The sequence below is a fragment of the Rhinichthys klamathensis genome, unplaced genomic scaffold, assembly GCF_029890125.1.
Source record: "Rhinichthys klamathensis goyatoka isolate OS25496 unplaced genomic scaffold, OSU_Roscu_1.1 h1tg000436l_1, whole genome shotgun sequence".
NCBI classification, from domain to species: domain Eukaryota; kingdom Metazoa; phylum Chordata; class Actinopteri; order Cypriniformes; family Leuciscidae; genus Rhinichthys; species Rhinichthys klamathensis.
In genome coordinates, this window is record NW_026606932.1 from 1,036,831 (window position 1) to 1,053,848 (window position 17,018).

General features: G+C 37.8%; 1 protein-coding gene across 1 annotated transcript; it reads left to right on the forward strand.

Annotated features, from left to right (window-relative positions):
* The first annotated feature begins 369 nt into the window (after window positions 1–369).
* Window positions 370–4,644, forward strand: LOC130071284 (ADP-ribosylation factor 4-like). Its single transcript, XM_056235986.1, has 6 exons — window positions 370–560; window positions 1,626–1,706; window positions 2,045–2,154; window positions 2,266–2,337; window positions 2,462–2,587; window positions 3,446–4,644. The coding sequence occupies exons 1-6, from the start codon at window positions 494–496 to the stop codon at window positions 3,530–3,532; spliced, it is 543 nt and encodes a 180-aa protein (XP_056091961.1). The 5' UTR covers window positions 370–493; the 3' UTR covers window positions 3,533–4,644.
* Window positions 4,645–17,018: the final 12,374 nt, after the last annotated feature.

Consider the following 17,018-nt stretch of genomic DNA (forward strand, 5'->3'; position numbering starts at 1 on the left):
TCAAATATTTAACATCGACAAAATACCTGAGAACCAAAAGTACTTTCTCATTTCTTTAATTCGTTATTGTATAGACCACGTACCGTCACAATATGACATTTTTTTTACAACCAACAATTACAACCAAAAACAGCGTATAATAATACAAACAGGAACTTATTATTTGTATTAATTATTGATATCATTATTACTGAGCAGTTATAATTATATCAATAAATAATAATAATAATTGCACTATTACTATTATTCGTTTTTTAACAGTATGTGTACTTTGTATTATTATTATTAAGCTGTTTATTTTGTTCTAAAAGCTGTCATTATGAAAAACCCCTTGTCGGAAGTGGCGTGGCATCATATCTTCCACGGCGGCCGTGACGTGGCATTACGCAAGCGCAGAGTCGACAAGGTTTCTTGACACCAGACGAGCATCACAACGAAAAACTTTAGACATTAGGAGTAATCCCGTAGTTTTAGGTGATTTGTGTCCTTCATCATGGGTCTGACCATCTCGTCGATCTTTAGCAGGCTGTTTGGAAAGAAACAGATGAGAATTCTCATGGGTGAGTAAGGTTATTGAGTCTCATGCTAGCTAAGCTAGCGGCGTTAGCCAACTTTCGCAATTCTGTCATTCCCCAGAAAATAACTGATGAAATAGAAAACTAAAACTGACTCCTGATTTTCTTTACAATGTAGGTACATAGCTAAGTCAAGTGGGCATTTATATATTGGCTAAATAGCCTGCGATATGATCTCACAAGCTTTAAAATTGAATAATTGTATGTGATAAATAATTTCATTCTAAGATACTGTCAGTTCATGAGCAGGAACGGATGAGCCACTGCCCGATTAGGTTTAGTATAATTTATCTTCGAATGAAGTGTAAATTATTTCATTGTATAATGTAGTATAGTGTGTCTTGTTTTTTTCGTGCCTTATACTGTGCATTTATGGAATGGCATACTACTTTTTCTCATCATGAAAACCACTTTATTATGCCATTATACTTATACAGTTGTATTGTGTTGTGCTATTCAGTAATTTATTAATGAAAATATTCAGTGCTCAAGACAAGACCTCTCACTTTTTTGGGGAAAAAGTACTTTTTTGCTACTAAAAAGAATGAAAAGTGCTTTCATTTAATCCATTCACATTTTTGACCAAATTTCACATTCTGAAATGCAGGTTTACGAAATTATAAAGACTCAACTTTATGGTTTTGTTGACTAAAGAAAGGCTCTAAATACGGTATTAGTCTTTGAATAAGAAAGCTTTAAATATAGCTATATATATTATTACCCCCTGGCACTTTTTGCACACTTTTTTTTACACCATTTTTAGTATAGGTTTCCATACTAGTATAGTAGAGTTACAGTTGTGCTCTAGTTAATTATAGTGTAAAACTGGTACACTGTAAAACTGTAAAACCACAATAAAGAGTAGTATCGTTTAATTCATGTTAAATGTTATTTCCAGTATATTTAATAGAAGTACAATCTAGTTTATATCCTTGGCCATTTAAGGACATGGCATGAGCTCTTTTGAGAGTTTTAAAGTCACGTTACTGCCGTTTCTGTCTTATATATTTGAAAACCTTATTCCCATCATGCACTCTTGGTGTTTTACAGTGGGGCTGGATGCTGCTGGCAAAACCACAATATTGTACAAACTGAAACTTGGAGAAATAGTGACCACCATTCCAACCATAGGTAAGAGGACAGGACTAGTAAACATGTGACATCATTAGCTCATCTTTATGATCTCAGAGCAGTTCTCATGGATAGATTGAGGTCATTGGATTGTCTTCTGAGCAACAGTCATATGAGTATTCCATCATCCACTGGGAACAATTTCTGAATTTGTGTTACTTTTGTCTCCCTTTATGATATGTCAACATCCACTGGCTGTCCGTCATCCATGTGGTTTCTGTGAATGCCTGATTGTCCTGTCTTGCACCACTAAAGAGTTCTGCTTTTTAATGAAACTGGCTGAACAGTTCTATTATTGTATGATGTGTATTTCTGAGCACTGTGTTTCTATTGGGCAGGTTTTAATGTGGAGACCGTTGAATACAAGAACATCTGCTTCACTGTGTGGGATGTCGGCGGTCAGGACAAGATTCGTCCTCTCTGGAGACACTATTTTCAGAACACACAGGTATGATCTTGATGTGCATGAAATATTGTATGAAATATTATTTCACTGCACACTTACTTATAGTTTCTTATAGACTCATTTCTCTTTTTCCATTCATTCTTTTGTCCTCAGGGGCTGATCTTTGTGGTGGACAGCAATGACAGAGAGAGAGTGGCAGAATCTGCAGAGGAGCTTTCTAAAATGGTAAGCATATATCATTGTGAGCATCTCTAATGGCAGCAAGGATTAAGGACATTTGTGGAAGTGTTTTGTTGGCTTAATGTGGTTAAGTTGCCTCATCAGTGTCTTTTCCTGTGCATATGTGCAGTTGCAGGAAGATGAACTGAGGGACGCCGTGCTGCTGGTTTTTGCAAACAAACAGGATCTGCCCAACGCCATGGCTGTCAGTGAACTCACAGACAAACTCGGGCTGCAGAGTCTACGCAGCAGAACGGTACGCACATGCACACTAATGAGACCAATGTGCTCCTCTACTCTTTAGTTTCGACATAGTCATACCTTTTATTAAACAGCACAAAATCTGAGTAACATCTAATTAACATTTATACACTAACGTTCAAAAGTTTGGGGTCAGTAAGATTTTTAAAATGTTTTTTAAAGTCTCTTATGCTCACCAAGGCTGCATTTATTTGAAAAATACAGTAAAAAGGTAATGTTGTAAAATACTCTTACAATTTAAATACCTGTTTTATATATATATATATATATATTTATATTTATTATTATAAAAAAAAATTATTTTTTATTTTTATTTTTTTACATATCATTTATGCCTGTGATGGCAAATTTTCAGCATCATTCCTCCAGTCTTCAGTGTCACATGATCCTTCAGAAATCATTCTAATATGCTGGTTTGCTGCTCAAGAAACATTTCCTATTATTTTCAATGTTGAAAACAGTGGTGATGCTTACTGTTTTTGTGCAAACCATTGCATTTTTTCAGGATTCTATGATGAATAGAAAGTTCAAAAGAAAAAAATATATTTAAAATTGTAATCTTTTGTAGCATGAATATCTTTACCATCAATTTAATTCATCCTTGCCAAGTAATTTCTTCCAAAAAAAAAAACCTTACTGACCACTAACTTGTGAATAGTAGTGAACATGCTGGACGAAACTGGTGCTGCTATCGCATTATCTAGGTCTGTTAGTCTGACTTGGCTGGCACGGAATAAAGTGTTTACATGACATTTAAAAAGATTAAGTAGAGTGAGCTGCTTCAACCTACTTACCGGCATTTTTTTTTTTTTTTTACATTTTGGCTGATTTCCTCTGTCTGGGCTTCTTACAGTGGTACGTTCAAGCGACCTGCGCTACACAGGGCACTGGACTCTATGAAGGACTGGACTGGTTATCCAATGAGCTCTCCAAGCACTAGTGGGTCTGCTAGAGGCGAGATGAGGTGTATGAACCAATGGAAAGGCAAGAGACTCCTCTTAGAATTTTTAAGTGTGTGACAGAACTGGAAGCTGGGGAGAAACCATCAAACACTCTGCGCCTGTCTTAGCTTTCCTTTTTTACAATATTTTGTAGCACAAGTTTATCTATTTCTTTTCTTCTTCTTTTTTTGTTTTAATTCCAACAAAAACAACTTTTAGTTTATTATTTTGCAAGAGGAAAAAATGTTTTGAAGGACCTTCCTTCACTCTGACTTTTAATTTTTTCAGAAAGGCCTCATGCAAAACCAAAAACACTGGAGTCCCTGATCAGTGAGCAGGGTTATTGGTTTTGCTTTAGTGTCCTTAACATCTGACCATCATGTTTTAGCATCTAGCTGAGAACTTCTGTTAAGGAGCTCACTGGAGAATCTGTGGGGTCAGTAATATTTCTGAACTGGTCTTTACATGTGGAGTCGTTGGGCAAATCAAAGCCATGCCTGTTCCATCAATCCTTATAGGTATGCAACGTTGTAAAATTTGTTACATCACATTATCCGCTGTAGTGGCGTGGAGTCCTGTGGTCCTTCTGAACATTATCCTTGTCTGCATGAGTTTACTTCATTCTGAATCTTGGTTGAAATTCCCCACATCAACAGCACATGGCATGCATGGCATGAAAAGGTTAACTTTCTTTTATTAGGTTAGTTTACTCCCCACAATCCATTGTTGTTTGTGGCAAATGTTTGAGCAACTGGTTTTACTCTCAGAGTCAAAGGGAACATTATGTTTTTCAGCCACAATGATGCAATGATAACATCTCTGAAGTTCTTTCCATTAGAATTTAAAGTTGAAATTGATTGATGTGTTTTATGTTTGTCATGCCATGAGAAATGTTTTGCTCAGGCGTGTTTCTTGAGCTTATCATTATTTGTGACTGAATCTGACTCCGGAATGCAAATGTAATGTATTGATGAATTCCATGTCTGGTTGAAATGGTATGCTTTCCTGAACTGAGGTGTAACAGATAAAATCTATTTTACCCTATTATCATGACAAATTTGTTTGTGTATTATATGTATGATATTGTTTTAGAATAAAACATAATCGTGAACATATTGTGTTGAATGTTATAAATCTATTTTGCTCTTTAAATGCAGACTTTAAATTCAGGTGTCCCATTTTTTGGGAGCAAAATCATTTATGTGTAAACGTCCAAAAGTCTTCATGTTTATAGTAATTTTCTCAACAACACAAATCTGTAAATTTCTCAGTTGTATTTCATCTAAGTTGCATTAATGCATCAATCCAGCAGATGGCACCTGGAATTAACAACTTCAGCCAACAAACTGTTACTAAAATATTTGAAAAGGATATTGATAAAGAACACTAACAAGTTAATATAAATAGCACTTTGTGTGCATTTACAATATTTTATCTTTTGGTTTATTTTATAGATCACATCAGTATTTATTTGCAGCAGAGATAGAAATTAATCTTTCTAATTACTATACAGTACAGTTATACAAGACTCAGGACGTCTGTGTATTGAAATATTTCTTCCTTGAATGAACTCTTTTGAAAGTATTTTCGTGTTCTTGTTTATTTTTAAGAAGCATTACGTGTGCTGTGCAACGCCTTTAAAATGACGGATCTTCATGTTTAATCTTAGTGAATTTGGTATAGGACTTAAATATGCACTCTGCTCAATCATTCCTCTCCATAAAAGTCATAAAAGCAACTCGAGTGTCTTTAGTGCATGCAATGAGAAACATACTGAGAAACCAAAACTAAGAGCGGAATAGAAAGTTATTGCCACTGTTGTAAACAACTGATACCACAGCCACAGGAATTGCCTTCTAGCGTGCGTTTGTCAGTCATGGTTAGATTTGGGTGTGAACTGGAGATGATTCTAGAACTGTACAGGGCAACATCTGTCCACGTCACAGGTAGGACTAGGAGGGTGTTGAAATGTTTATTTTTTTAGCTTGGTCAATTTTGTTAGGTTTGCGAATAAACTCGGACGTCCGTGAATCAGTTTTACAGGTCTTTGGTGATTCCTCTGGAGGACGCCTTAGAACCTGCTGCTAGCACTAATGGGTAAATAATAGACCTTAAGATACATCAGTGAACTGTTCATAGATATATGTAATAAAAGCTTCAGTTACATTGTCGATTACATAATGTGTAAATTCCAAACTCCATACATATAAAAAAACAACATCTGCAATCCCATTTTGCTGACCTTGTTTTGTTGTTTGATTGTTTTATAGACTGCAATGTAATAACCACTTTCAAGGCCCAGAAAGGTAGTAAATACATTGCTAAATTAGTTCATGTGACTACAGTGTAGGGCTGGGCGATATGGTCAAAACAACATATCTCGGTATTTTTGGGTTGAATTAAGGAATTCCCGCATACTTGCAATGAGTATCAAAATTGTATTAGGAATGTTTCGGTCTCACGACCTTCATCAGGCATATGAACAAGCCTGATGATGGTCGTGAGACCGAAATGTTGCTAATAAAATTGATAATATGAGTACTCGTATTTAATAGTATAGATGTGTTACTTTTTAAATATGACTATGTGGTTAGTAGTTGTATTTTACCTTATTTTAACAAGCCTCTTGACGTAAGCTACTGCAATCAGCAGACATCAAAATTGGAGGAGAACGGAGAAACGGAGCAGAGAGAGGCCACTCAAAAAAAGTGCAGGGGCGTGTGCTTGTGATTGATTCTGCGAGAGTGAGGGCGGGGCGCGATATTTTTTTCCACAGGATGGTAGGGGAAGACTCATGAATATTCATTAGGGAACTCATCCCTGATTGGTCTTAACCCCAATGACGGGTAGGTTTAGGGGCGGGGTTAGGGGTAAGTCATCAGACCCCCAGTGACGGGTAGGTTTAGGGGCGGGGTTAGGGGTAGGTCATCAGACCAATCAGGGATGAGTTCCCTAATGAATATTCATGAGTCTTCCCCTACCATCCTGTGAAAAAAGTACTCACTACTGCGCAGACGCAGGTCCCAATATGTCAGTGTCATATCGGGACACTGGCGGCTTCACTTCTCTTTTTTTTTACAGTCTATGTTCTCACCAACGGAAGAGAAACCTTTAATAAAAACCTCTAATATTGCCAAAGAAGTAAGGTAACACCAGTGACAAAAAAAAAATAATGCTACATGCGGTCAATGCACAAAAAATATAAAAAATCATTAAGCTGTCATTTATGTGTATTCATAAAGTCAAAGGATAATCTAATAATGTGGTATAATTTTAAATGTTAGAAAAAGAAATCAATTTTAAGACATATTGCCATACCAAAATTGGGGTTTTGTGTAGAATTACCCATACACATATTACATAATACTTTAGTAATCGGGTTGACGGCTCATTTACTGCAGAGCAAGTACTGATTGATGTTTTATTAACAAGGTTCGGGAGGAACACGTTCTAATGATCAACAATCAAGTCATTCCAACCAGCTGTCAGCAATCAGTAATCAACAGGTCCACTCAATCAGCATGAGTAAAGCCTATATACGCAGTCGAATCACCCATAGTTCTCGACAGTTTTCAGCATCCCTCCACCACCCCATCTCCTCACACTTGCCTGATTATCTTCCTAAACAGAGATGGGGGGAGTACTCTGGGTTCGGGCCCAATTTCCGAGCTCGGAACCCTCCCACCGGACAGCACGCCAAATACGCATAACCATTTACTCTCTGATCATTCGTAAGTGTGAACTCGTGAAATGCTAGCAAATATTAGTGTCACTTGATGGTGGATCTGGTGAAGAAGCTGTCAGCGATCAAAATATTGATTTAGGCCATTCTAAGAGGTGTTGATAGTATAAAACATCTGCTCAAACTGAACCCTTCCAAGCTCCAAAAGGTAACAAAATAAGCTTTATTTTATTCTTCTGTAATTGTTACTTTAATAGCAGGAGAGTTTTATATTATCGCGACAGTATAAAGATCCATCCGTGTTAGATATAGATCCGGGTAAAGACCCGAATATGTAGGCTAATAATGATTGGCGAAACATTCATCCATTTGAGGGTTCAAGACAAATCATCAAAAACTATTTATATTATAATCTGTAACTAAATTGTATCCTGAGTTTTCTGTATAAATGTAAATACAAATGTCGAATGAAATATTACAATAACAAATGTCTTAAGACAAGTCACTAGTTTTGCTTTGTATTTACTAAGAAACTGAGCCTGGTAAGGAGAGGGAGGAGTTTATTAAGGAAATGTTGTAGGGTATTTAAGCGAGAGGAAGCAGAGATCAGTCTTTTCGATCCTGCAGACTCTGTTGTCTGAGATGGAGCGGAATGACTCTACTTGTATGCTGTGATCTAGTGTGCAGTCTGGTGAGTGATCATGTCTATTTTTTGCTTTTTAAAACTCGCAGGAGTAATAATTGCATAATGTTTTAATCGTTTATCTTTTTTCTGTGACCTCTTTACTGACAAAAAAGTAAGGGCGTTGCCCTTGAGGAATGTAATGAATAAAATCTCCACCCGTTTGTCAAATAAAATCACATCACATCCATTGAAAAAGTTCTGTCTAAGCGATTTAGAGACCTACAGTTTTATTGTAGTCTGAAGAAAACTGAAATGGGGGAGGAAAAAAAAGGAAAACACTTCCTGGTTGATAGACAAATTCTTGATTATTTGTGATTTATATGCACAGACTTATCAAGCTGATTATATATATATTTTTAATTAATAATCAATGGTATTAATGTTATTTCTCCGTCTCCTTTCAATTTCAGCTGCCACCAGATGACTGCATACGAGTCGAGACGTCACGCTGCCGAAGGATCTCTTTGACTTAAGTCATGCTTGCGTTTATTTTTTGTAAGCGGATTTCACTGTAAATTCTGTTCTTTTTTTACTGAGATCAGATGGAAGTTTTAGATATAATAATAATGTTGTCATTTCATGTTTTGATTTTAAGGAGGAGAGGTGGAGATCCAATCTGCCAAGGGATTCGGCACTCGGGTCCACTGCCCTGTTCTAGTGCATTCTCTGGCAACACTGGATGCCTGGCTGGGGTCCAGTGGACCTGGAGTGGACAGCACCAGGTCCATCCATGACCTGCTGACGAAGCACCAGTACACTAGAAGCAACCGAAAACAACCAAAAAGCCGAAAACTATCCCCATACCTTTTTCCTTTGGTCGGCTTCTGGTTGTCTGTTGCTTGGTTACAGGTTATGGGGATGACCTGCTGTAAAACCAACCATGTTTTGTAAAAAGGCTGACTGCAACTTTTTCCCCAAAAAATTAAAAATCAATAAAAATGGAAAAACCTGAACTAAAATTAATATCTGTGTTTTATTTTATTTGAGTAGTTCCTACGCAGTTTGGAAAAGTATGGAATTTGATTTTGAGTAATTTTAAGTATGGAAAAAGGAAACAGAGTATGGAAAAATATTTGCATTTCCAGACTATTTAGTTTTCTATAAAAGAAAATTATAAATGTAATGAAAATAAATGTATCATACAAGAAGGTTTTTTTTTTTTATATCAGCTTAGTGATTCTCAAACATGACTGAATAAATTCAAGGTGCACTTTCTCATTATGCAAAAATGCAGGTTATAAGCGTTTTAGGTTTCTTCTCACAATATTCTTAACATCGTATTACAGAGCCTCTAAAAGGACCTTTGAAAAAATAAAAAAATATACAGACTTTCGTGTGTGCTCGAGAAACCATTAATCTTAGCATATCTTAGCCACCTATTGCAACATCAGGCCATTTTGTGGTGTGGTTTCTTGGCCGCCACAAAGTATGCATTAAAGCAGACCAAAAGCCTTGAAATATGATGTACTGCCCTAACGAAAGCACTTTTGAACACCTTTTTTATAGGATAAGGCTTTTTTTATAGACTCTTGAACTTGGCAATTAGACAATACACAGTCGTATTGGTAAATGGACTGCATTTATATAGCGCTTTCACAGAAGTAGTATTAACATAAACCATGTGTCAAAAAAGGTGATTTATGACTTTGATTTATGGTTCTGAGGTTCCCCTGTCTCTGATTTATGATGGGTCGCTGACAGGCTCCGGTATGTCTAGGCTGCGCGACGCCATGTGACATCCTCCGTGCCGATGTCCGGGGACTTTTAAAAAACAAACAAACAGATCAAACAGATGTTAAATTTTTGACTGGTTTTTACGACTGGGTTAACGAACTCACACCTCGCAACTTGCCATTGTAGTTTTTATGGTATGAGGTGTGCCTTTTTCACAACTACGTCACTACCTACGTCTTTTGTTGCAGTTTTAAATAAGGTTAGGGGTTACACTGTTGAACACAGAAGACATTCTACGACTTTCCTGATACAATGGCTACTCCGAGAACTCCTAAAACCCCTAGAAAGGTTATGTGTATTTCGCCGACAAGAGGACCTGTTGAAATGAGAGAAGATCTAACTTTTGCTCCAAGGAAAAAGCTAAATGTTAGCTTGACAAGATTTCTTCATGAAGACAGTGCTCTTGTGAAACAGGATTTCTCAATGTCTGGTGGTCGTGTGGTGAGGTATGTGTTTGACAAGGTGATGCGTACTGTGAAACTCTACACAGGAGATGTTGAAGACGATTTTACATCACAGACCCCATGTGTGATTTTCCACAAGAAGGACTGGTTTCTGTTTTTCAACTACGTTTGGAGAGATTTGAACGACTGTGTTGATGATCCGTTGTACGTAGCCGAGTGGGATGGCTCAATTCCTGACACAAGATTTCGTGTGGTCGGGGACCATAGTAAAAAGTTACCAGACGATTGTGTTTATATTTTCTGCTGCAACGACAAGACAAAGCTCTGCGAACGTGCGTGGCCTGTTCGTGAATCTGAGCATCACTTGTGCTACGACATGAAATTTTTGTTTCAGTGGAAAGATGTTCGTACGCTTGACAACGTATTTACATGCATTGACAAGATGTTTAGATGGTGCGACATGTATGACCGTTACAGTTCTGTAAAGATTAAATTGTTTCACCCTGAGCAGGGCGTTACCAACGCTGAAGACCGCCTCTTAACCCCACCCACGTATTACAGCCATTAAAAACGCCTGCAGATCGGTACAATTGCTACATTCATTCACCATGTCTCAAGAATCTACAACAGTCTACTGCTACACCAACAACCCTGAGGCTCCCTCAGCGATGCCTGATGACAATGCTACGCCGCTGGAGCCCCACCCACAAACTTGCGACAACAGTTGGTTGGATAAATTTTGCATGGATCTTGGATATCACAACATGACCTTCCTTACAACACCATACGGCAACACTGGTGCAATAGCTGGAGCTGCGGCCCTTGCTGGAATCGACAACACAGACAGTTGTATCCGCTCGGACGGATTCAAAATCATAAAAGCGACTGTTGTGGTCCTTCTGGAACACGTCATCAACAAAAAGCTGAAAGAAATCTGTTTGGGTTGTGAAGTGGATCACCCCAGTCAGATTAGACATTCCTGCCTGTTTGAACCGGGTCCCTATTTCTTTGACGCCTACTTTGAGGAACTGACACGTAATCTGGTGAAACCGGACCTTAAGCACATCGTTGCTCAAGCATTGAGCCGTTGTGGTTTAAGGGTTCACCCCCAGAGGATTCAAGGTTCAGTGGAGGCTATTTTACATGAACTGCGTGACGAAGTTTTCATTGTGGAAAAGCTTCGTGAAGTCAGAGAGAAAGTTGTGGACGTCAGCAGCGAACAAATTGTCTATGACGCTGTGGACAGCTGGAAAGGTATTGTCCAAGTTGAGTGACTGTAACACCGACATGGGGAATACGTGTTTTGCAACAGGTCTGGCAAAGTGTCTACTTAAACAACGTATTAGATGTGAGATGACAGGCTTGTTGTATAAGATTATAAATGAATGTGCCAATGTATCTGTTACTGTAAACAGATGTGCTGTAGATACCAATCGTTTTACAAACCTCATGAAACAAATGTCTGTTGTAAGAACTGTGTCAAATGAATGGACAGATATGATGCGTTTATGCGTTAATGCTGGTGAACCAATTTGTGTGACTATCAGAAAGATTTTAGACCTGATGACTGAATGCGGCAGCTGTATTAGAATAGCTGATATATTGTGCTTGTGTACATATGTGACTGATCTATGTGTAGACATATTGACAAGAAACAGTCAGGCTGATGTTTGTGAAATTATTGAAAACCTGGTTGATTACATTCTTGAAAAAAACATTGTGATGTGTATACATTTTTTACACTACATTGATGCTGTATGATACCTTTGTTTTCTTTTACTGTTTAAGAAATAAAAACCCAAATTACTTAAACCATCTGTGTTATTCTTTTTGTGGAGCGTGAAGTGGAAACATGTCAGAAGAAATGAAAAAGACTTATTACACACCTTCTAACCCTGGTTCTTTAGGGGGAAAAAACGCTTAAAAGAAGCTGTTTTAAAAGAAACGGGTGTTCGTTTAACCTATAAAGAGGTTTCAGACTGGCTCGCTGGCGAGGATGCATATACACTACACAGAACGGCCCCACTAAAATACAAAAGGAATCGGGTTTTTGTCTACGGTATCGACATGGAGTTCCAGGCCGATCTAGTCGATATGTCTGCATATGCCCCGGTAAATGACAACAACCATTTTTTGCTGACATGCATCGATCTCTTTAGTAAATATGCATGGACAAGGGCTTTAACCCCTTGAGCGGCATGGGATCACCGGTGACCCCAACTTTTATTGTTTACATTTATCGCGTGTTTACAATATCATTTTGTCAAGTAATAAGGTTAACCAATACATTGTTTGAAAGATACGACACTGTATATTCGTCTCGTTATAAGCATTATACAATCAAGATAACTTTGCAACCGTTTTTTGTTATTCTTTATCAACATAAACAATGTGATACAACTATGAAGAGGAGGGGGGGGGGCTTACCTTTTTTGTGTTGTTGAAATGTAATGCTTGGCAGAATAATGATGACATCGATCTTTTTACCATGGGAAGAGTCCAGTATATGATGTACATGGTAAAAATTTGTCCAAAAATATGCAAACTGTTAAAAATATCCATAGAACTTCTATTGTTTACATCCTGAAATTTGCTAATCACGAGGGCGTTGTCCCGTTTATTCGACGAACTATCCACATCTAGCGCATTATTCAATGAAACATAACATATCAGTGTTTTTATTAGAGTGTCTGGAAATTAATGAGATCGGTCCAGAAGATGTCCGATAAAAACTGGCCATGTAATTTTAGAAAGAATTGAAGGATGTCAGACGCTTTTGGTGACGTATGATCATGCATAATGCATATATGTGTGGTAAAAAATAAACCAATAGCAATGGAAACTGTTGTGTTGTCATCCAAAGTGAAAGCCTATGCCATGACGAATACGCACATGTGCTGATTTGCATAATCTCGCGTTTATAACATGTTTCTTTGTGAGCGCAACCATTTGCTTCCCTGGAAATTTACGCACACGTGACAGTCATGACGCACAGAGGTCACCTGCTCGCGCTAGCACAGTAGCACTCGCTCGCTCTGTGTACATTAGCCTGCTGCAATGCGGTCACGGCGGGGAAAGAAGTTATTTTCTCCTGCTGCTATATTGGAGGAATTTCTGCGAAGCAGTGATGAAGAAAGCGTGGAATATTCAGAAGAGAGTGCTGTAACGTTATCCAGCGTCGACTTTGAAGAAGAGGATATGTTTTTGGAAGGTCTCGATCAGTTTCAGATCGGTAAGTGTCTAATCATTTTAGTGAGTTTGTATAATATTGCTTTTTCGTTTTGATTTTCTGCACTATTGCGGCTTATAAGTACATTGAAAAACAGTGAAAATTCGTTGTGATTCAAGCGCTGAATTAGAAGAAACCCTATACAACATTGAACATATTACTCTATGTAATGTTAGCTATAGGCTATTGTTTTGTGTGTAAGTTAGAACGCAAGACGAAGTTTACAAAACCAAACTTTTCAGAGAAGAAAATGTAATTATATGTGTGTAAGGTAATCAGTTGTGTTAGGTGTATTTCTAATCCTTTTTGTGTAATTCAACAGTGACGAAACTTCAGATGATGCGAGGGTACCAGAAACCCCTCTGGACAACAAGCGTCCGTGTGTGGCTGCAGCATCTTCAGCTGCATCCAGAAGTTCAAGAGGAAAGAACGGAAGAAAGAGACAGCCCAGCACTTTGTGGTAAGCAAATAACGTGAAGCAAGTAAAGTAATGTTTAGTGAGATTTAAAAAATAGCATTTGAGGGCATTATTATTGTCTGATTACAGTCTGCATTATTAGCTGGTAGTGTAAATGTGCAATCAGAGCAACAATAGTATGGAGGAGAATTGCTGTATGTGAATTATTTTTGAATATAAAATCTGTAAGCTGGTAGTGTAAATGTGCAATCAGGGCAACAATAGAGTGGGTATGGAGGAGAATTGCTGTAAGCGAATGATCTTTTGAATAAAAAAGTCTGTAAGCTGGTAGTGTAAATGTGCAATCAGGGCAACAATAGAGTGGGTATGGAGGAGAATTGCTGTAAGCGAATGATCTTTTGAATAAAAAAATCTGTAAGCTGGTAGTGTAAATGTGCAATCAGGGCAACAATAGAGTGGGTATGGAGGAGAATTGCTGTATGTGAATTATTTTTGAATATAAAATCTGTAAGCTGGTAGTGTAAATGTGCAATCAGGGCAACAATAGAGTGGGTATGGAGGAGAATTGCTGTATGTGAATTATTTTTGAATATAAAATCTGTAAGCTGGTAGTGTAAATGTGCAATCAGGGCAACAATAGAGTGGGTGTAGAGGTAGATTGCTGTATGTGAATGATTGTTTGAATTTCAGATTTGAAAAGGCAATAATATTTATTTATGTGTAAGATAATCAGTTATGTTAGGTGTATTTCTAATCCTTTTTGTGTAATTCAACAGTGACGAAACTTCAGATGATGCGAGGGTACCAGAGGCCTCTGGACAACATGAAAGCGTCCGTGTGTGGCTGCAACATCTTCAGCTGCATCCAGAAGTTCAAGAGGAAAGAACGGAAGAAAGAGACAGGAGCTGACAGGACATCCCACCAAAAGCAAGGTTTTTGACCCTCCTTCTCATACTTTTTGTGGGTGTCACAGTCCCGTGCACATCACCAACGACAGCAGGGCAGGTAGACGCAAATGTAAGGTGTGCCACTGGAATTCTCCTGTGAAGTGTCACAACTGTGATGTAGCTTTCTGCTACCTCCCTAAAAGGAACTGCTTTATGGATTATCATGCACAGAACAACCTCCTAGTGTGACTTCATATTTAGTCCAACGAATGATAGCACTTTTGCAATAGGGACTGTGAGAGTATATGTACCGGGTGGACGAGTGGGCTTGACAAACCGTCCTTACCTGTGGTAAAACTGTCCTCTATGTGTGCTGGACACTTCTAGTGTGAATGACAACCTCCTGTGACTTTTTAGTCCAGTGCAGAATGGCTAATTTGCAATAGGGATTGTGAGAGTATATGTACCGGGTGAACGAACTACCAGCTAATTGACAAACCATCAACAGAACAGCACTGCCAAACTGTGCAATACTTTGTAAATAGTACATTTGTTTTATTTATTTATTCAAAAAAAAGTTGGGGGGGCTTTTGAGAAATGTGTATCACTGTTGATTGCACTGAACTAAGAAACAGTTGTTTGTAACTATATACAGATGTATAAATAAAAAAAGTTTTATTTGCTAAATAATGTGTCATTCTTAACCATTAAATGGATGGTAGTGAACAAATAAAAGACTTTGTTATATATACTTTTTATAAGCAAGTTGCCAAATGTCACTTTAGGGTCCTTTTTGAGCCTTTTCCAAAAATGCACATAACTGCATTTTTATAAACATTTAGGATGTAAACAATACACCAGAGAAAGTATATAAGTTGTGCTTTGTCGTATTGTAATAAGAAAATATATTGAAATGATCAAAAAAACTTGTTATAGCTCATGGTAAAAGTTGGTTACCAAGTGTCCCTTTGGAGTCTCCAAGTGGCCTTTTTGGGTAGGTGCCCTGACATGCGCTGAAATAAATGCTTGTAAAAAAATCATTTTTGCTTGTATAAACTTCAAATTTGAAACATACATTGTTAAGACCTATGGCTTTAGTTTGCTTGTGTTTCCAGGCCCGTATATTTTTGCCTTAAGCATTTTTCTTTTTCATAAATATTTATTATACAAAAACAAATTCTCGTCCATTGTTTTTGAGCTTATTTATCTCTCTATTAGTAATTGCTCAGAGCAATTTTAAGTCTTTCATAGTAAACTGCCAAGTGTCAGCTTTTAAATGATACCTTGGTTTTGTGTGTAGCCAAAAGGACTAGTTAGCAACAACCATTTTATTATGGGTATGTCATTTTGCACTCGATTGCCAAAACGTGGGGCGAGTAGTAAGGGGTTAAAAAACAAGAGTGGTGTAGAGGTCTCTAAAGCTTTTGAATCCATACTGAAAGAGGGACGCGTACCACAGAAATTACAGACAGATAAAGGAAAGGAGTTTTTTAACAAACATTTTCAAAATGTAACAAAAAAGTACAATATAGCCCATTTCGCAACAGCCACAGAATTAAAGGCATGTGTTGTCGAGCGGTTTAATAGAACCTTAAAAGGTAGAATGTGGAGATATTTAACTGCTACAAACTCCAAACGTTACATCGACATACTTCAAGACATTACACAAGGATATAATGCGAGCCATCACAGAAGCATCAAGATGAGGCCGATTGATGTGGGGAAAGAAAACGAGTCTGTGGTGCTGCATAACCTATGGTGATACCAGACCTCATAGTGTTAACCCCGTATTTAAATACAAGATTGGTGAAGTGGTTCGAATTTCTAAAGTCAGAGGACCGTTTGCAAAAGGGTATGAGGAAAACTACACACAAGAGTATTTTACTATATCAGCGTGTATCCCACGAGAACCCCCTGTTTACAGATTGAGTGATTACGACGGGGATGTTATCGACGGCGTTTTTTATGCGGAAGAATTGCAAAAAATATTTGTCAGTAAAAACAAGACATTTAAAGTTGAAAAATTTTTAGATAAGAAGACGAAGGGTCGCAAAACATTAGTGCTGGTGCAGTGGCTCGGATGGCCAGCGAAGTTTGCGTCATGGATCGACCAGAAAGAATTAGTTGATGTACAGAAGCCATAAATACAAACCACACACACAGGATGCATACAGTTGTATAAAAACCAGACATGGCTGAGGGTGGATTTTATGTCACACTACCCTGCAACGCTTCGCAGTCTGTATACCCTAATAATAAAATCTCTAATTATAGAACAAGACTGGCTACCACTATAAATATAAAAGGAGAATGGGAGGTGGGGCTTGTTCAAATTGAATATCCTAGAAGCTGGTACACCTTTAACAGCAATGACGCCGTTTTCGAGATAAACATTGGACCCACCACGACCGATGGTGAAAAGTACACTAACAGCTTACGCCATGGT